Raw genomic sequence first — 19,592 nt, 5'->3', positions numbered from 1 at the left:
CAAGTTCACTTTAAGGGCCTCCATCGCACATTTGACTGCGCATTACTGCCGCACACTGTGAGATGCGTTTATATAGAATAGCACTCTAATGTCGCAGTATAGCTGCTACCAACGGCCCTGGGCTTCAGGGGGGCCACAAAACCTAGTGTCTAAATAAATGGGCTTCCCTAATGCAAAGCTCAGGAGGGAGTGAGTTGTGATTGGTTGTTGCATCATTGGAGGACAGGGTTAAGTTGTGATTGGTTGGTGCTTCGTTGGATAAAAGGAGTGAGTTGTGATTGGTTGTTGCTCTCAGGGGGAAGGAATTAGGTTGTGATTGGTTGTTGCATCATCAGAGGAAGGGAGTAAGTTGTGATTGGATGTTGCATCATCGGAGGAAGGGAGTAAGTTGTGATTGGTTGGTGCATTGCTGGAGAAAAGGAGTGAGTTGTGATTGGTTGTTGCTCTCAGGAGGAAGGGATTAGGTTGTGATTGGTTGTTGCATAATCACAGGAAGGGAGTAAGTTGTGGTTGGTTGTTGCATCATCGGAGGAAAGGATGAGGTTGTGATTGGTTGTTGCATCATCAGAGGAAGGGAGTAATGTCGCGTACACACGATCCGAAATTCGGCAAGCAAAAGTCTGATGTGAGGTTTTGGTTGGAAATTGCGACCGCGTGTAACGCTCCATCGGACTTTTGCTGGCGGAATTCCCGCCAGCAAAAGATTGAGACCAGGTTCTCTATTTTTCGGTCGGAAAAAGTTCAGATCGGAAATTCCGATCGTCTGTAGCAATTTCCGAAGCGCAAAATTCCTACCCATGCTTGGAGACAATTCGGCGCACGCTCGGAAGCATTGGACTTAATTTTCCCGGCTTGTCGTGGTGTTGTACGTCACCGCGTTCTTGGCGGTCGAAAGTTCATTGAACTTTTGTGTGACCCAGGTGTATGCAAGACAAGCTTGAGCGGGATTCCGTCGGAAAAACCATCCAAGTTTTTTCCAACGGAAATTACGCTTGTGTGTACGCGGCATTAGTTGTGATTGGTTGTTGCATCATCAGAGTAAGTTGTGATTGGTTGTTGCATCATTGGAGGGAGGGAGTAAGTTGCAATTGGTTGTTGCATCATAAAAGGAAGGGAGTAAGTTGTGATTGGTTGTTGCATCATTGGAGGGAGGGAGTAAGTTGCGATTGGTTGTTGCATCATAAAAGGAAGGGAGTAAGTTGTGATTGGTTGTTGCATCATCGGAGGGAGTAAGTTGCAATTGGTTGTTGCATCATCGGAGGGAGGGCGTAAGTTGTGATTGCTTGTTGCATCATCGGAGGGAGGGAGTAAGTTGCGATTGCTTGTTGCATCATAAAAGGAAGGGAGTAAGTTGCGATTGCTTGTTGCATCATCGGAGGGAGGGAGTAAGTTGTGATTGGTTGTTGCATCATTGGAGGGAGGGAGTAAGTTGCGATTGCTTGTTGCATCATAAAAGGAAGGGAGTAAGTTGTGATTGGTTGTTGTATCATAAAAGGAAGGGAGTAAGTTGCAATTGGTTGTTGCATCATCGGAGGGAGGGCGTAAGTTGTGATTGCTTGTTGCATCATCGGAGGGAGGGAGTAAGTTGCGATTGCTTGTTGCATCATAAAAGGAAGGGAGTAAGTTGTGATTGCTTGTTGCATCATCGGAGGGAGGGCGTAAGTTGTGATTGGTTGTTGCATCATTGGAGGGAGGGAGTAAGTTGCGATTGCTTGTTGCATCATAAAAGGAAGGGAGTAAGTTGTGATTGGTTGTTGTATCATCGGAGGGAGTAAGTTGTGATTGGTTGTTGCATCATTGGAGGGAGGGAGTAAGTTGCGATTGCTTGTTGCATCATAAAAGGAAGGGAGTAAGTTGCAATTGGTTGTTGCATCATCGGAGGGAGGGAGTAAGTTGCGATTGCTTGTTGCATCATCGGAGGGCGGGCGTAAGTTGCGATTGGTTGTTGCATCATTGGAGGGAGAGAGTAAGTTGCGATTGGTTGTTGCATCATAAAAGGAAGGGAGTAAGTTGTGATTGGTTGTTGCATCATCGGAGGGAGTAAGTTGCAATTGGTTGTTGCATCATCGGAGGGAGGGCGTAAGTTGTGATTGCTTGTTGCATCATCGGAGGGAGGGCGTAAGTTGTGATTGGTTGTTGCATCATTGGAGGGAGTAAGTTGTGATTGGTTGTTGCATCATTGGAGGGAGGGAATAAGTTGTGATTGCTTGTTGCTCTCAGGAGGAAGGGATTAGGTTGTGATTGGTTGTTGCTCTCAGGAGGAAGGGATTAGGTTGTGATTGGTTGTTGCTCAGGAGGAAGGGATTAGGTTGTGATTGGTTGTTGCATCATCGGAGGGAGGGCGTAAGTTGCGATTGGTTGTTGCTCTCAGGAGGAAGGGATTAGGTTGTGATTGGTTGTTGCATCATCGGAGGGAGGGAGTAAGTTGCGATTGCTTGTTGCTCTCAGGAGGAAGGGATTAGGTTGTGATTGGTTGTTGCATCATCGGAGGAAGAAAGTGTGCTACGATTGGTTGTTGCATCATCAGAAGAATAGAGTAAGTTGTGATTGGTTGTTGCATCATCAGAGGAAGGGATTAGGTTGTGATTGGTTGTTGCTGCATCATCGGAGGAAGGACGTGAGCTACGATTGGTTGCTGCGTAATCAGAGGAAGGGAGTGAGCTGTGATTGGTTGCTGCATCGTTGGGGTAAGGGGAGTAAGTTGTGATTGGTTGTTGCATTATTGGAGAAAGGGAGTTAGTTACAATTGGTTGCTGCATCTGTGGAGGAAGGGAGTGGCTTTAACTGACAATTGCGCGGTCGTGTCACGCTGTGCTTTTGGTGGTATGGCAAGGTTGGGTACCCACCTTCCCTAGGTATAGACAGAACATTGCGAGCCCAATAATTATATAGAAAAGAAAACGTTTTTCTCCCAAGGGCCTGTCTATACGCAGCTCAAAGAATTGATTACTAGTTTGTAAAAATGATTGCTTTATTGATATATATAAAAAAAGAAAAGAAAAACAAAACACATTTTTGGGACCATCAGCGATCAGTGCTATAAAAATGCCCTGATTACTGTGTAAATGTCACTGAAGTTAACACTAGGGGGGGGGGGGGGGGGGCGATCAAGGGGTTAAATGTGTTCGCCTCGTGTGTGTTCTAACTGTGGGGAGGGATCGGACTGACTGGAGGAGGAGACATATCGCTGTTGCTACGTACTAGGAACAAACGATCTGTCTCCTCTCACCTGTGTGGACAGGGATTTGTGCGTTTACATGCGCAAATCCCCGTTCTGGCTCTCGCGATCCCGGGTGGCCGGCGGGGGAGCGAAACGCGTAGAGAGGCCAGCTATATTTCCCACCCAGTAAGAGAATTGCGTCCTATCCTGTGTATATCCTGTGTACAGAGAAGGAGGTAATGGGCGCTGACCCAGAATTCCCATCTGCACTTCCGAGGGCCGCCGTGTCAGACATGAGCGGCCTTCATCCTTTCTCCGAAGCGCCCCTCCCCCCCCCCTTATCTCACCACCACCACCACCACGTGCGCTCCGCTCGGGCGCTCCGATGTCCTCCGTCCATCACGCCATTTCACAGCGGGCGCGTTTTACAGCGAATGCCCCTAATTAGTCAGAGCGGCAATAAAACCGAGAGAGGGCCGAATCCATTCCCAAGAGGCCGCGGCCCGTCACCCGCTTTGGCGTCTGCCCCGTAATTAACGCAAGCGCTGAGAATTATCTCCGCGGCACGTTCCGCACAGCTGAGCGGGTTTCAATTGTTGTTTGGAAAAAAAAAGACGGGAAGGACCTGTGATTGGCTGATGTGGTCGTTCGCTTTGGTCATCGATAAATATCTAAGTAGGATGGGCAACACTCCGGAACAGGAAACGGGGAAAATCTACCAAAGGGCCGGATCTGGACTGTCTGATCTGTGGGTGGAGGAAAAAAAGTCAGGGGGCATCCCATGAACACAAATTAAATCCCCCCCCCCTTCACATCGGGGTCCCCCATCCCAGGAGAGCCATCTGCCCCCCCCCCCCCCCCAGAAACAACCCTACCCTCAAATCTTCACCATTGATGCTTAACTACTTCTAGTTTTACTGGGGGGGAGGGGGGGCAAGCAGCAAGAAACATTGATCAGACAAGAGATAGAGATATACAAAGTAACATTGTTTATAAACATTGATCAGACAGGAGATACAAAGTAACATTGTTTATAAACATTGATCAGACAGGAGATAGAGAGATAAAAAGTAACATTGTTTATAAACATTGATCAGATGAGAGATAGAGATACAAAGTAACATTGTTTATAAACATTGATCAGACAGGAGATACAAAGTAACATTGTTTATAAACATTCATCAGACAGGAGATAGGGAGATACAAAGTAACATTGTTTATAAACATTGATCAGATGAGAGATAGAGATACAAAGTAACATTGTTTATAAAAATTGATCAAACAGGAGATAGAGATATACAAAGTAACATTGTTTATAAACATTGATCAGACAGGAGATACAAAGTAACATTGTTTATAAACATTGATCAGATGGGAGATAGAGAGATACAAAGTAATATTGTTTATAAACATTAATTAGACAGGAGCTACAAAGTAACATTGTTTATAAACATTGATCAGACAGGAGATACAAAGTAACATTGTTTATAAACATTGATCAGGTGAGAGATAGAGAGATACAAAGTAACATTGTTTATAAACATTGATCAGACAGGAGATATACAGATATACAAAGTAACATTGTTTATAAACATTGATCAGATGAGAGATAGAGATACAAATTAACATTGTTTATAAAAATTGATCAAACGGGAGATAGAGATATACAAAGTAACATTGTTTATAAACATTGATCAGACGGGAGATCGAGACATACAAAGTAACATTGTTTATAAACATTGATCAGACGGGAGATCGAGACATACAAAGTAACATTGTTTATAAACATTGATCAGACGGGAGATCGAGACATACAAAGTAACATTGTTTATAAACATTGATCAGACAGGAGATATAGAGAGCTACAAAGTAACATTGTTTATAAACATTGATCAGAAGGGAGATTGAGACATACAAAGTAACACTGTTTATAAACATTGATTAGACAGGAGATATAGAGAGATACAAAGTAACATTGTTTATAAACATTTATCAGATGGGAGATCGAGACATACAAAGTAACATTGTTTATAAACATTGATCAGACAGGAGATCGAGACATACAAAGTAACATTGTTTATAAACATTGATCAGACGGGAGATCAAGACATACAAAGTAACATTGTTTATAAACATTGATCAGAAGGGAGATTGAGACATACAAAGTAACATTGTTTATAAACATTGATTAGACAGGAGATATAGAGAGCTACAAAGTAACATTGTTTATAAACATTTATCAGATGGGAGATCGAGACATACAAAGTAACACTGTTTATAAACATTGATCAGACGGGAGATCGAGACATACAAAGTAACATTGTTTAGCTTCATTCCCTTAGAAACGTCTTCTGCTAAAGGGTTTGCTGTATGTCTGATATTTCGGGGTTCTTCTCTGTATAGACTGTTTATATATATATATATATATTACACCATTTTTATCAGTTATTATTTATAATCTAATTAGTCTATATTACGTTGTTTTATTTTATTCCATCGTTACCATTTCACAGGAGAGACTTCCACCTTGTTAATTATGTTTTTAATGAACATATTATATAATTGAACATCGATTTAATTGAGTCTCTAAATTTAAACCATCTTTTCCATTTTTAATGAGCTCGGTGTTCTTTATGTATTTTAATTATATATAATGTATTTTATTAATATAATCAGTCATGATTTGTGTTTATAAATATTTCTGATCGCCGTGAGTTTTCTTTTGCCTGTGTATTGGTACATTTTAATATGATTGGATTAGTGGGAGGTTTTGTGTTTCTATGGCCATTTTTTTTTTATTTATTTTTTTGTATTTGTGTTATAGTCCTGATAATTGAGGGGGGGATCTTTGATGGACGAAACGCGCTGGACTTTTTTTTTTTTTTTTGTATTTGTGTTATAGTCCTGATAATTGAGGGGGGATCTTTGATGGACGAAACGCGCTGGACCCTTTTTTTTTTTTGTATTTGTGTTATAGTCCTGATAATTGAGGGGGGGATCTTTGATGGACGAAACGCGCTGGACCTTTTTTTTTTTGTATTTGTGTTATAGTCCTGATAATTGAGGGGGGATCTTTGATGGACGAAACGCGCTGGACCTTTTTTTTTTTTTTTTTGTGAACAAACATAGATATTAAAAGATATTGGATGTTTAATTCTTTCGTCTAGGGCAATAATGGTGAAACCTTATCACCCCCCCCCCCCCCAGATGTTTTGGAACTACATTTCCCATGATGCTCAACTACACTGCAGAGTGGCTGAGCATCATGGGAAGTGTAGTTCCAAAAGATCTGGGGTGCCGACGTTCGCCATCGCTGCTCTAGGGGCTTTTTTTTCGCACAAGATTTTAAATTTGAGAACTGTGACCCTCGCCCGCCCGCCCGCTGGGGAGATTCGTCCTCCTTAGTTGTCCCGGCGACCATCGTCACCGAGACAGAAATCCAAACAAAACGCGCGGTTGTCCTCGTAATGGCGGAACTCTCATCCAGGGGGACGCCAGAGACAATTAGGAAGGGATCTTCATCACTTCCTGTCGTATTGTAATTTTGTTGAAGGATTCATTTTTGATAATAAAAAAAAAATAGCTGATGGGTTCTAACTAATGTTCTACTCTATAAAAACATGATTCATCAGCTGTCAGCGGGTTGCCTGCTGACAGCTGAATGTAAAAAATAAAAAATAAAAGAAATGCCAGCTGAAAAACTTCAGAAAAAAAAAACCGGTGTGCGGTCCCTCCCGAAATGCATATCAGGCCCTTCACGGTGCATGCTGGGCCGGTGACGTCCCAAGGGGGTGGGGCCATCAGGTGACATCACCAGGGGGCCCCCGTCCATCGCCTATTTAAGAATTGTCACCCACGGAAGAGGCACTCGGCGGTCAGCCGTTAACGAGTGCGGAGTATTTGCATGACTGAGGTTGGATCTACCTCATGGGACATTATTTTTGCTTTTTAATAACAGAGTTGTCAAAAACTGTCTGAGTTTTTATTTCTATGTGACACTTTTTTGGTGAATGAGTAGGGGTACGATGTACCCCATACTCACTCACATAGGGGGGGGGATGTGGAGGTGCCCTTGTTAAAGGTGGCTTTCAGATTCTTAATAAGACCCCCCACAACCACTGCCCAGGGTTGTGGGGAAGAGGCCCTTGTCCCCTTTAACGTGGGGACAAGGTGCTTTGGGGGCGCCCCAAAGCACACCCCCCACGTTGAAGGTATGTGGCCTGGTATGGTTTGGGAGGTGGGGGGGCGCTCGCTCGTCCACTGCCTTTCCTGACCTACCGGGGGCTTTCAGATTCTGAGTAGCCCCCTGCCCGCAGACCCCCACAACCACTGCCCAGGGTTGTGGGGGTTGTACCCGCAGTCTGCCCGCAGACCCCCACAACCACTGCCCAGGGTTGTGGGGAAGAGGCCCTTGTCCCCTTTAACTTGGGGACAAGGTGCTTTGGGGGCGCCCCAAAGCACACCCCTCCACGTTGAAGGCATGTGGCCTGGTATGGTTTGGGAGGTGGGGGGCGCTCGCTCGTCCACTCCCTTTCCTGACCTACCAGGGGCTTTCAGATTCTGAGTAGCCCCCTGCCCGCAGACCCCCACAACCACTGCCCAGGGTTGTGGGGGTTGTGCCCGCAGACCCGCAGTCTGCCCGCAGACCCCCACAAACACTGCCCAGGGTTGTGGGGAAGAGGCCCTTGTCCCCTTTAACGTGGGGACAAGGTGCTTTGGGGGCGCCCCAAAGCACCCCCCCCACATTGAAGGCATGTGGGGCACTCACTCGTCACCTCCCTTTCCTGACCTACCGGGCTTCATGCTTGGATAAGGGTCTGGACTTGGTTTTGGGGGGGGGGGGACCCTACGCCATTTTCTTTTTTGATTTTGGTGTTGGGTTCCCCTCCAAATTCATACCAGACCCGAAGGGCCTTGTATACATTTGGGGGAGGCACACCCGTTTTTTGTTTTTTGTTTTCTTGAATTTTTTAGCCAGCAATGCTTTTTTTTTTTTTTTTTTACATTCAGCTGTCAGCAGGGGGGGAACCCGCTGACAGCTGATGACTCATTGTCTGTTAAAGACGTGGTGGCCGGCTTCCCGGCCTGCTCCTTAGCAAACCCGCTATATACAGTGTTTTCAAAGGGGAAAGTAAAAAAAAAAAAAAACGCAAAATGCCTCAAAAAGCGCAACACTTGAGTTTGAAGTCTATTACATGCTAAATGCAATAATCTACCGCGGGGAAAAAAGTCCCCGGCCCCTTTCCAAAAATGCACCGGCTGAAAAACGCATAGATGTGACCGCGTACCATAAGAAACCGCATTACATGGACTGTAGTGCGTTTCTGCAAGACACATGTAGCAAGGTCCCAGGCCTCCTTTGATCTATTGAGAACCTCCAGGTCCAGGGATAGCTGACCCCCTTCTGTGTGTGGTGGGTTGTGAGGCATGGTGGGGGTAGAGTAGTTAAAGTTATTGGGCGCCAGACACTTCTTGGATGCAAAAGAGAGTTTATTTCTCTTAACAAACCTTTTTTTTTTTTTGGGGGGGGGGGGGAGAGGTTTATTGCCAAGACACCCTTAGGTATTTCCAAGATTAATTGGTAGACTCCAAGACTTCGATAGGAGGACAGCCGTGCGGGGAAAGGCCTCCAGAAAGACAACACATCTGAATGCGGTCTCCTATGGCAACAGTCTTTAACAGACCCTCTGATTCAGTGCCACTGAATCCCTTGGGCTCCTCCAATCTTCATGGTGGTATCTTCCTCAAGCGTCACCCTTGCCTCTCCGCTGGGTCCCTAGCTTGGCACTCCAGATACTTCTCAAGCTTCACCCCACCGGCCTGCTCGGTCCCCAGCTTGGCACACAAGGCTGCTCTGCAAGCCTCACCTCCACTGGTTGGGTCCCTGGCTTGGCACACAAGGCCGCTCTGCAAGCCTCACCTCCACTGGTTGGGTCCCTGGCTTGGCACACAAGGCCGCTCTGCAAGCCTCACCTCCACTGGTTGGGTCCCTGGCTTGGCACACAAGGCCGCTCTGCAAGCCTCACCTCCACTGGTTGGGTCCCTGGCTTGGCACACAAGGCTGCTCTGCAAGCCTCACCTCCACTGGTTGGGTCCCTGGCTTGGCACACAAGGCTGCTCTGCAAGCCTCACCTCCACTGGTTGGGTCCCTGGCTTGGCACACAAGGCTGCTCTGCAAGCCTCACCTCCACTGGTTGGGTCCCTGGCTTGGCACACAAGGCTGCTCTGCAAGCCTCACCTCCACTGGTTGGGTCCCTGGCTTGATAACCACTGAAGTTTCCCGATTCTCCACCATGCCCGGTTGGTGAGAATACGGCTCCCGTACTTGCTTCAGCTACTCACGGTGGTCCCCGGTAATAAGGTGGAGGGTCCCTTAGTGGTGACAGCTTCCCCTCTACCTCCGACCACATCAGGTTCTCCGGCCGGCAGAACCGTCACTTCTGGTTGGACTGAAAGCCGCAATCCCAACCCTGCGCTGCTCTTTTGCTTCTGGATAGGCCCTCAGACAGCCTAGGATGTCCCCGGGATAGGCCCAATCTCCGGCCTAGGAGCCCCGGGGCAACGTGACACACGTCCAACCCAGACAGCCATCCAGGTGGCACAGAACCCCCGATCACCTGACCTCACCCAAATATATAGGTTCTCCCAGCAGGCCAAGGGATTCAAGAAAACCCCTGCCCATTGGCTGAGACAGCCCATAGACCCATAACCTGACCTTGCGTTGCCCTTCTCGTATCTAGTACCACCAATTTACTCGGCCACCTACTGGTAGAAGAGAAAAGTGCAACCAGGCCAAACTTCGGGAGAAATCAATAGATCTCTATCAATCTACCAGGATAACTACTCCCGGCAAGTAAATTTGTGAGGAGCAACCCTGCCTAAACTCCAGGGGGCTACGCAGAAAACTTATAAAAAGTGCATAGGTGTGAACGCTGGGTAACTTTATTCTACTCTAATAAAAAAAGAAAATAGAGAAATTTTTAAGTATTTTTATTAAAGAAATACCTGATGGGTTCTACCCTATTAAATGAAGAGAAAGAGAATAAAATTGGCAGGAGACACTATTTTAACCACTTCAATACCGGGGGGGGGGCACTTAAACACCTTCCTGCCCAGACCAGTTTTGAGCTTTCAGCGCTGTCGCACTTTGAGTGACAATTGCGCGGTCGTGCTACGCTGTACCCAAATGAAATTTTTATCATTTTTTTCCCCACAAATAGAGCTTTCTTTTGGAGGTATTTGATCACCTCTGCGGTTTTTATTTTATAAACAAAAGAAGAGCGACAAGTTTAAAAAAAAAAAAAAAACACACAATATTTTTTACTTTTTGCTATAAAAAAATCCCAATTATTATTATTTTTTTTACTAAACAAATAAAAAAATACTGAAAATGTTGAAAAAAAAAATGTTTTTTTTTGTTTCAGTTTCAAAACTTTGTAAATAAGTACGTTTTCTCCTTCACTGATGGGGCTACACTGATGGGCACTGACAAGGCGGCACTGATGGGCATCGATGAGGTGGCACCAATGAAGTGGCACTGATGAGGTGGCATTGATGGACACTGATATGTGGCACTGATAGGTGGCACTGATGGGCAACACGGATGGGCACTGATAGGTGGCACAAATTGGCACTGATAGCTGGAACGGATTGGCATGGATAGGCGGCATGGATGGGCGTGGATAGGCGGTACGGATGGGCATGGATAGGTGGTACAGATGGGCATGGATAGGCAGCACAGATGGGCATGGATAGGCGGCACAGATGGGCTTGGATGGGCACTGATAGGTGGCACAGATGGGCACTGATAGGTGGCACAGATGGGCACTGATAGGCGGCACAGATGGGCACTGATAGGCGGCATTGTATTGTATTATACTGTACTAATGGTTGCCAATCAGTGCCAAACAATAATGCATGCCAATTAGTGATGCCCATTGTGGGCACTGATTGGCATCCATTGTGGGCACTGATTGGCATCCATTGTGGGCACTGACTGGAATCCCTGGTGGTCTAGGGTGGCATACCTTGTGCTGGGCATCCCTGGTGGTCTGGTGGCGTCCCTGGTGTTCCAGTGTGGGCATCCTCGGGGGGGCTGTGCTGATAATCGATCAGCACAGACCCCCCCTGTCAGAGGAGCAGCCGATCGGCTCTCCTCTACTCGTGTCTGACAGACGCGAGTGAGGAAAAGCCAATCACCGGCTCTTCCTATTTACACTGTGATCAGCCGTGATTGGACACGGCTGATCACGTGGTAAAGAGTCTCCGTCGGAGACTGACCCCCCTGCAACAACGATCGCCACAATGCGCGCCCCCGGGGGTGCGCAGCGGCTCAAAATCCTGATCACGTCATATGACGTCCGGTCAGGATTTTGAAACCACTTTGCCGCCATGTATCTGTTATAGGGCGGGCGGCAAGTGGTTAAATATATGAAAAAATACCAGATGGTTTCTAACTATGTTCTACTTTATAAAAAAAAAAGAGAACATTTTGGCAAAAGATACATTTTCTACACACGATCGGACTTTCCGGTGGACCAGAGTCCGTCGGACAATTCGATCGTGTGTGGGGGCTCCAGCGGGCTTTTTCTTCCCAAAAGTCCGGCGGACCTAGACATAAGACAGGCTTCAAATTTGTCCGCCGGACTCGGCTTTTAGCGGACAATCCGGTCGTCTGTGCGCTGGACCGACGGAAAAAAAAACGACACTAGGGCAGCTATTAGCTACTGGCTATGAACTTCCTTATTCTACGTCATCGCGTTCAAATCCGTCTTGGACTTTTGGAGTGATCGCGTGTGGCCAAGTCCGTGCGTATGAAAGTCCGGCGGAGCTCAGCAGCAAAGTCCGTCTCGGATTGTCCACCGGAAAGTCCAGTCGTGTGTACGCGGCATAAGAGTAGAGAGTAGAACATAATTTGGCAAGAGTTAAAGAAAGTACCCGATGGGTTCTAACCGTGTTCTACTTTGTATTAAAAAAAAAGAGAACATTTTTGGCAAAAGAAACATTTTTTTTAAATACCAAACAACAAAGAAAATACTCAATGGGTTCTAACCATGTTCTACTGGATTTATATAGAAAAAAGAAAACATTTTAAATTTTTTTTTTTTTTTTTTAAATACCTAATGGGTTCTAACCATGTTCTACTCAATTAAAATTGAAAGAAAGAAATATTTTGTCAAGTGATACATTTAAAAAAATAAAATAAATATGTTCTACTCTCTTAAAAAAAAAAAAAGGAGGAAAACATTTTTGGCATGAGATATATTTTATAGATTAACCACTTGGTTCCCACACTACGTCATGTGACGTCATGAGGTTTCGCTGGTTATATCTGAATGATTCCTGAGGCCACAGACATCATTCAGATATTGCCGTTTTCAGCCGACGATTCCCTACACCATAAGAACGATCATAGCGGCTGTTCCACCGCTTGATCATTCTTAAGGGCGGCGGGAGGGGACGCCCCCCCCCCCCCTCCCGCCGCCCTCCGGTGCTTCTACCAACTCACCGCTTCCATCGGTGAGTCGGTCACAGGATCCGCCGGCCCCAGCAAGTGATCATAGAGATTTCCGGCGGACTAGATTATCCCCGGAGTCTCTATGATCATTTGGAGGCCGGGCGCGATGTTATGACGTCACGCCCGGCCTCGGTATTCAAATTAACGGCGCCGATCTGACTAGGAAGCCATGATCGTTTTTTTGTTTTTTTTTATTCTTCCCAGCCTAGAGGTGAGATGCGGGGTCTTATTGACCCCATATTTCACTGTAAATAGGTCCGATTGTGCCATATTCCTATTACAAGGGATGTTTACATTCCTTGTAATAGTAATAAAAGTCATACATTGTTTTTTATTTTTTTTTTAAGTGTAAAACTAAAAAAATAAAAATAAAATTAACAATAAAAAAAAAAAATTTTTAAGTGCCCCTGTCCCCGTGAGCTTGCACACAGAAGCGAACGCATACGTAAGTCTCGCCCACATATGAAAACGGTGTTCAAACCACACATGTGAGGTGTCGCCGCGAACGTTAGAGCGAGAGCAATAATTCTAGCCCTAGACCTCCTCTGTAACCCAAAACATGTAACCAGTAAAAAAATTTAAAGCATCGCCTATGGGGATTTTTAAATACCAAAGTTTGGCACCATTCCACCAACGCGTGCAATTTTGAAGCGTGACATGTTGGGTATCTATTTACTCGGCGTATCGTCCTCTTTCACATTATTCAAAAAAATTGGAGCTAACTTTACTGTTTTTTTTTTTTTTTTAAGCATGAAACTGTTTTTTTTCTGAAAAAAACGCGTTCGAAAAATTGCTGCGCAAATACCGTGTGAGATAAAAAGTTGCAATGACCGCCATTGTATTCTCTAGGGGTCTTTGCTAAAAAAAAACATATATAATGTTTGGGGGGTTCTATGTAATTTTCTAGCAAAAAAATTAGGAATTTTACATGTAGGAGAGAAATGTCAGAATTGGCCTGGGGGCGAAGTGGTTAATTAAAAAAAACCTGATGGGTTGTTACAATGTTCTATTCAAAAAAAGAAAGAGAAAACTTTCGGCATGAGGTACATTTTTTTTATATATATATTTCAATTATAGCTCTGCATGCCTTTTTTGCGGGAAGTACTTGGTCTTCCTGCTGTCTTTGTTGGTCTTTAATTTATTTTATATTACGGGAAATAAAATATAAGTAGTGGGAACAGACTGAGGATCGGCCACCAGTGGGTGACCTGATTGACCAATCAGCTGTAAATGAAATATCAGAGAAATGTGGCGATGGATGTGAGTGTACGCTGACACCCCCCCCCCCCCCCTGTGCTCCGCAGGTGATCTGTACCCTGGTGGCGGCCTTCCTTCACTTCTTCTTCCTGTCTTCATTCTGCTGGGTGCTGACGGAAGCTTGGCAGTCCTACATGGCGGTGACGGGGCGTCTACGAAACAGGATCATCCGCAAACGCTTCCTCTGCCTTGGATGGGGTGAGATGATTGGTTCCTATATCTATTTTGTCTTCTGTTGTGTCATTTGTGGCTTTTTACATTGAAATATAGAAATGATGATTATTATCATTGGGGCCCCCGGCAAAGATATGTCCAGAAGTGCCTGGACTACAGAGGAGCCCTGAGTTACCCTGTGCGGGGGATCAGATTCTCACCCTGACACTTGGGGGTCCCAGAACAATGATTACTGACACTTGGGGTCCCAGAACAATGACACTCTGACATTTGGGGGTCCAGAACAACTACACCCTGACACTTGGGGGTCCCAGAACAATGACACCCTGACACTTGGGGTCCCAGAACAATGACACCCTGATACTTGGGGGTCCCAGAACAATGACACCCTGACACTTGGCAGTCCCAGAACAATGACACCCTGACACTCGGGGGTCCCAGAACAATGACACCCTGACACTCGGGGGTCCCAGAACAATGACACCCTGACACTTGGGGGTCCAGAACAATGACACCCTGACACTTGGGGGTCCCAGAACAATGACACCCTGACACTTGGGGGTCCAGAACAATGACACCCTGACACTTGGGGGTCCCAGAACAATGACACCCTGACACTTGGGGGTCCCAGAACAATGACACACTGACACTTGGGGGTCCCAGAACAATGACACACTGACACTTGGGGGTCCCAGAACAATGACACACTGACACTACAGGGGTCCCAGAACAAGGACACTCTGACACTTGAGGTCCCAGAACAATGACACTCTGACACTTGGGGGTCCCAGAACAATGACACACTGACACTACAGGGGTCCCAGAACAAGGACACTCTGACACTTGGGGGTCCAGAACAATGACACCCTGACACTTGGGGTCCCAGAACAATGACATTCTGACACTTGGGGGTTCAGAACAATGACACTCTGACACTTGGGGGTCCAGAACAATAACACCCTGACACTTGGGGGTCCTAGGACAATGATACCCTGACACTTGGGGTCCCAGAACAATGACACACTGACACTACAGGGGTCCCAGAACAAGGACACTCTGACACTTGGGGGTCCAGAACAATTACACCCTGACACTTGGGGGTCCCAGAACAATGACACTCTGACACTTGGGGTCCCAGAACAATGACACTCTGACACTTGGGGGTCCAGGAAAATGACACCCTGACACTTGAGGGTCCCAGAACAATGACACCCTGACACTTGAGGGTCCCAGAACAATGACACCCTGACACTTGGGGGTCCCAGAACAATGACACCCTGACACTTGGGGGTCCTAGAACAATGACACCCTGACACTTGGGGTCCCAGAACAATGACACCCTGACACTTGGGGGTCCCAGAACAATGACACACTGACACTACAGGGGTCCCAGAACAATGACACACTGACACTACAGGGGTCCCAGAACAATGACACTCTGACACTTGGGGGTCCCAGAACAATGACACACTGACACTACAGGGGTCCCAGAACAAGGACACTCTGACACTTGGGGGTCCAGAACAATGACACTCTGACACTTGGGGGTCCAGAACAATGACATTCTGACACTTGGGGGTCCAGAACAATGACACTCTGACACTTGGGGGTCCAGAACAATAACACCCTGACACTTGGGGGTCCTAGGACAATGATACCCTGACACTTGGGGTCCCAGAACAATGACACACTGACACTACAGGGGTCCCAGAACAATGACACCCTGACACTTGAGGGTCCCAGAACAAAGACACCCTGACACTTGGGGGTCCCAGAACAATGACACCCTGATATCACTGACTCTGTCTGGTCTATCGAGATCTTTATGTGAAGCCCCCCAGAACAATGACATCATATAGGAAGGGTCCCAGCATGTGGCGGATCCATACAAGATCCATCCTGCTCTGCACAGTTATGTTCACGGCTCAATTTTCGGTGTTATTTATTTTATAATTCATGAAAATGTACATGAAAGCTCTCCCGGCGTCATCGATTATCATGTAGTTCCATCGTTCGGATGCCTTTTGTCTCCTCCACCCCGTCACAAATACGATTCCAGAGGGTGATAATTGCGGGATGAAGGAGTTTCTCCTCCCATTGGATAATTCCGTTACATTGTAGAAATGATTTCCTCACCTAGACAAGTTCTCTATTGTCTCTTCACATCTCACAGAACCTCATTCCGGCTCTCTAACAGCCGCCATGGCGTCACGCCACCCTTTAGCGACAAGGTGCTAATTGCATTCGAGATATCCCGACTCCTTGAAATAAAAGTCCCATCAAATCCCCCCTCCCCCCAGGGAAGCCATTTGCGGGATATTGTATTTCAGTGTTATTGCTAAAAAGTATCTTTGTTTTTTTTTTTTAGGGCGAATGCAAATGATGGCGTTTCATTTCTTTGTTTTCTTTAATTGCGTTGGCCGGAGGGGGGTATCGGTAAAAACTGCGAGTCTTCATGACCCCGGGAACGCGATTGTTCTTTACAATTTTGGGAAGATTAAGAAATGGACAGAAATGAGTTGCGGGGGAATTCGTTTCCCTGGCGTGAAATGGGTGTATTGGATATTATGTTTTTGTCCGTTTTCGGGAAGCAATTAGAGTGAGAATCATAAACAGAGCCATTAATATTGAGTTATCGCAGTAATCTGCGCCGGAGCGGGCGGAGATTGGTCAGTATGAAAAATAGAAAACTTGGGGGGGGGACATAAGGAGTCCCAGACGCCGAGGAGCTACAAGTCCCAGCAGGTCTGGTGAACGTTTTTGGCATGTGGGGTGAAGATGACCCGTCCCTGGACTGCATATATTACATTGTATAACAGAAGATGTATTCTTCTGTTTGCTGCATCCTCCTCCTTCCAGGCCCGATAGACATTCATCAGAAAGAACGAGAGGTGACAATGTCCATTGGGGACACCAATATGAACATCTCTTCCAATGGAGAAGGTCTCCACCAGCATTTCGCTCACGGCACCCATTAAGAGTATGCAAAATATATCATGTAAAAAAAAGTAAATGTAACTTATCTATGGAAGACCTGATCCTGGGATGATGCTCACAACCACGCTGATGAAAATAACTTCACATCAGAGGCACCCCTTCACATTGGAGGTCCCCCCAACATATCAATAGACCGCCTATCGCATAAGAAGTCCCTCAACCCAATGTGTCTAAAGTCATTCATTTACATCAGAGGTCCCCCCATCAGGTCTGAACCCCCCCCCCCTCTCATTACATCAGAGGTCCCCCCATCAGGTCAGATCCCCCCCCTCTCATTACATCAGAAGTCCCCTCATTACATCAGAGGTCCCCCCATCAGGTCAGATCCCCCCCCTCTCATTACATCAGAAGTCCCCTCATTACATCAGAGGTCCCCCCATCAGGTCGGATCCCCCCCTCTCATTACATCAGAGGTCCCCTCATTACATCAGAGGTCCCCCCATCAGGTCTTTAACCCCCCTCTCATTACATCAGAGGTCCCCCATTACATCAGAGGTCCCCCATTACATCAGAGGTCCCCCCATCAGGTCAGATCCCCCCCCCTCTCATTACATCAGAAGTCCCCTCATTACATCAGAGGTCCCCTCATCAGGTCGGATCCCCCCCTCTCATTACATCAGAGGCCCCCTCATTACATCAGAGGTCCCCCCCATCAGGTCAGATCCCCCCCTCTCATTACATCAGAGGTCCCCCCATTACATCAGAGGTCCCCCCATTACATCAGAGGTCCCCCATTACAACAGAGGTCCCCCATTACATCAGAGGTCCCCCATTACAACAGACGCCCCCCATCAGGTCGGATCCCCCCCTCTCATTACATCAGAGGTCCCACCATTACATCAGAGGTCCCCCATTACATCAGAGGTCCCCCATTACAACAGAGGCCCCCCATCAGGTCAGATCCCCCCCCCTCTCATTACATCAGAGGTCCCACCATTACATCAGAGGTCCACCATTACATCAGAGGTCCCCCCATCAGGTCGGATCCCCCCCTCATTACATCAGAGGTCCCACCATTACATCAGAGGTCCCCCATTACATCAGAGGTCCCCCCATTACATCAGAGGTCCCCCATTACATCAGAGGTCCCCCATTACAACAGAGGCCCCCCATCAGGTCAGATCCCCCCCCCCCCTCATTACATCAGAGGTTCCCTCACCCCATTAGATGTTCTCCCTTCAAGTCAGAGATCCCCCCTTAAAGCATATTTCCCCCATCACATCAGAGGTCCCCCCCCCCATATTATCAGACGTCTCCCATCACATCAGAGGTCCTCCTATTGCAGCAGAGGCTCCCTTATCACATCAGAGGTCCGGTCTACCCGTTACATCAGAGGTCCTCCCATCCCGTCAAAGGTCCCCCATCATGTCAGAGGTTCCCCATCAAGTAAGAGGGTGCCCCATGACATCAAAGGGCCCCCCCCCATCACATCAGAGTTCCCCCATCACATCAGAGGTCCCCCCATCACATAAGAGGTCCTCCCATTACATCAGAGGTCCCCTAATCATGTCAAATGCCCCCCCCCACCCCCACCCTCTATTACATCAGAGGCTGCCTCATTACATTAGAGGTTTCCCCTTTAAGTCAGAGATCTCCCATAAATCAGAGGTCCCCTGATCATAACAGAGGTCCCCCATTACTTTATAGCCTCCCTATTACTTCAGAGGCCCTCCCCTAATGTCAGAGGTCCCCCTATAACATCGGAGGTTTCCCTATCACATCAGAGGTCCTTCAATTACATCAGAGGTCCCCCCAAATACCCAAATATGCCAGAGGTTCTCTCATCATGTTAGAGTTTTCCTCTTTAAGTCAGAGATCTCCCATAAATCAGAGGTCCCCTGATCATATCAGAGCCCCCTCTATTGCTTCAGAGGCCCTCCCCTAATGTCAGAGGTCACCCTAAAACATCAGAGGTTTCCCCATCACATCAGAGGACCTTCAATTACACCAGAATCCCCCCCCCCCCCCACATCATGCCAGAGGTTCCCTCATCACATTAGATGTTACCTCTTTAAATCAGAGGTCCTCCATAAATCAGAGGTCCCCCCATCACATCAGAGGTCCCCCATTACGTCAGAGGTCCTCCCATCACATCAGAGGTCCTCCCATCATGTCAGAGGTCTCTCCATCACATCAGAGGTCTCTCCATCACATCAGTGGTCCCCTCCATCACATCAGAGGTCTTCCCATGTCACAGATCCCATGATGACATCAGAGGTCTCTCTTACATCAGAGGTCCTCCCATCACATCAGAGGTCCCTTTATCCCATCAGAGGTCCTTCCATCACATCAGAGGTCCCCCATCACATCAGAGGTCCTTCCATCACATCAGAGGTCCCCCATCACATCAGAGGTCTTCCCATGTCACAGATCCCATGATGACATCAGAGGTCTCTCTATTACATCAGAGGTCCCCCCATTACATTAGTGGTCCTCTTATTACATCAGTTGTTCCCTTCATCACAACAGAGGCAAATCTGTACCCAC

The 19,592-nt window shown here is 46.9% G+C and overlaps 1 protein-coding gene across 1 annotated transcript in view; it reads left to right on the top strand.

The window, feature by feature from the left end:
- The window catches only part of ADGRB1 (adhesion G protein-coupled receptor B1), an 819,205-nt gene that overhangs the window by 667,836 nt on the left and 131,777 nt on the right, over window positions 1-19,592 (top strand). The window contains 1 exon segment of the mRNA XM_077490484.1: window positions 13,982-14,132. Coding sequence (XP_077346610.1) covers window positions 13,982-14,132 — 151 coding nt within the window.

The sequence above is a fragment of the Lithobates pipiens genome, unplaced genomic scaffold, assembly GCF_037356315.1.
Source record: "Lithobates pipiens isolate NorthernLeopardFrog02 unplaced genomic scaffold, aLitPip1_a1.2 Scaffold_19, whole genome shotgun sequence".
In the NCBI taxonomy this organism is placed as follows: Eukaryota; Metazoa; Chordata; class Amphibia; order Anura; family Ranidae; genus Lithobates; species Lithobates pipiens.
The sequence above is the reverse complement of the archived record's forward strand: the minus strand, read 5'-3'. Positions and strand labels throughout refer to the sequence as shown.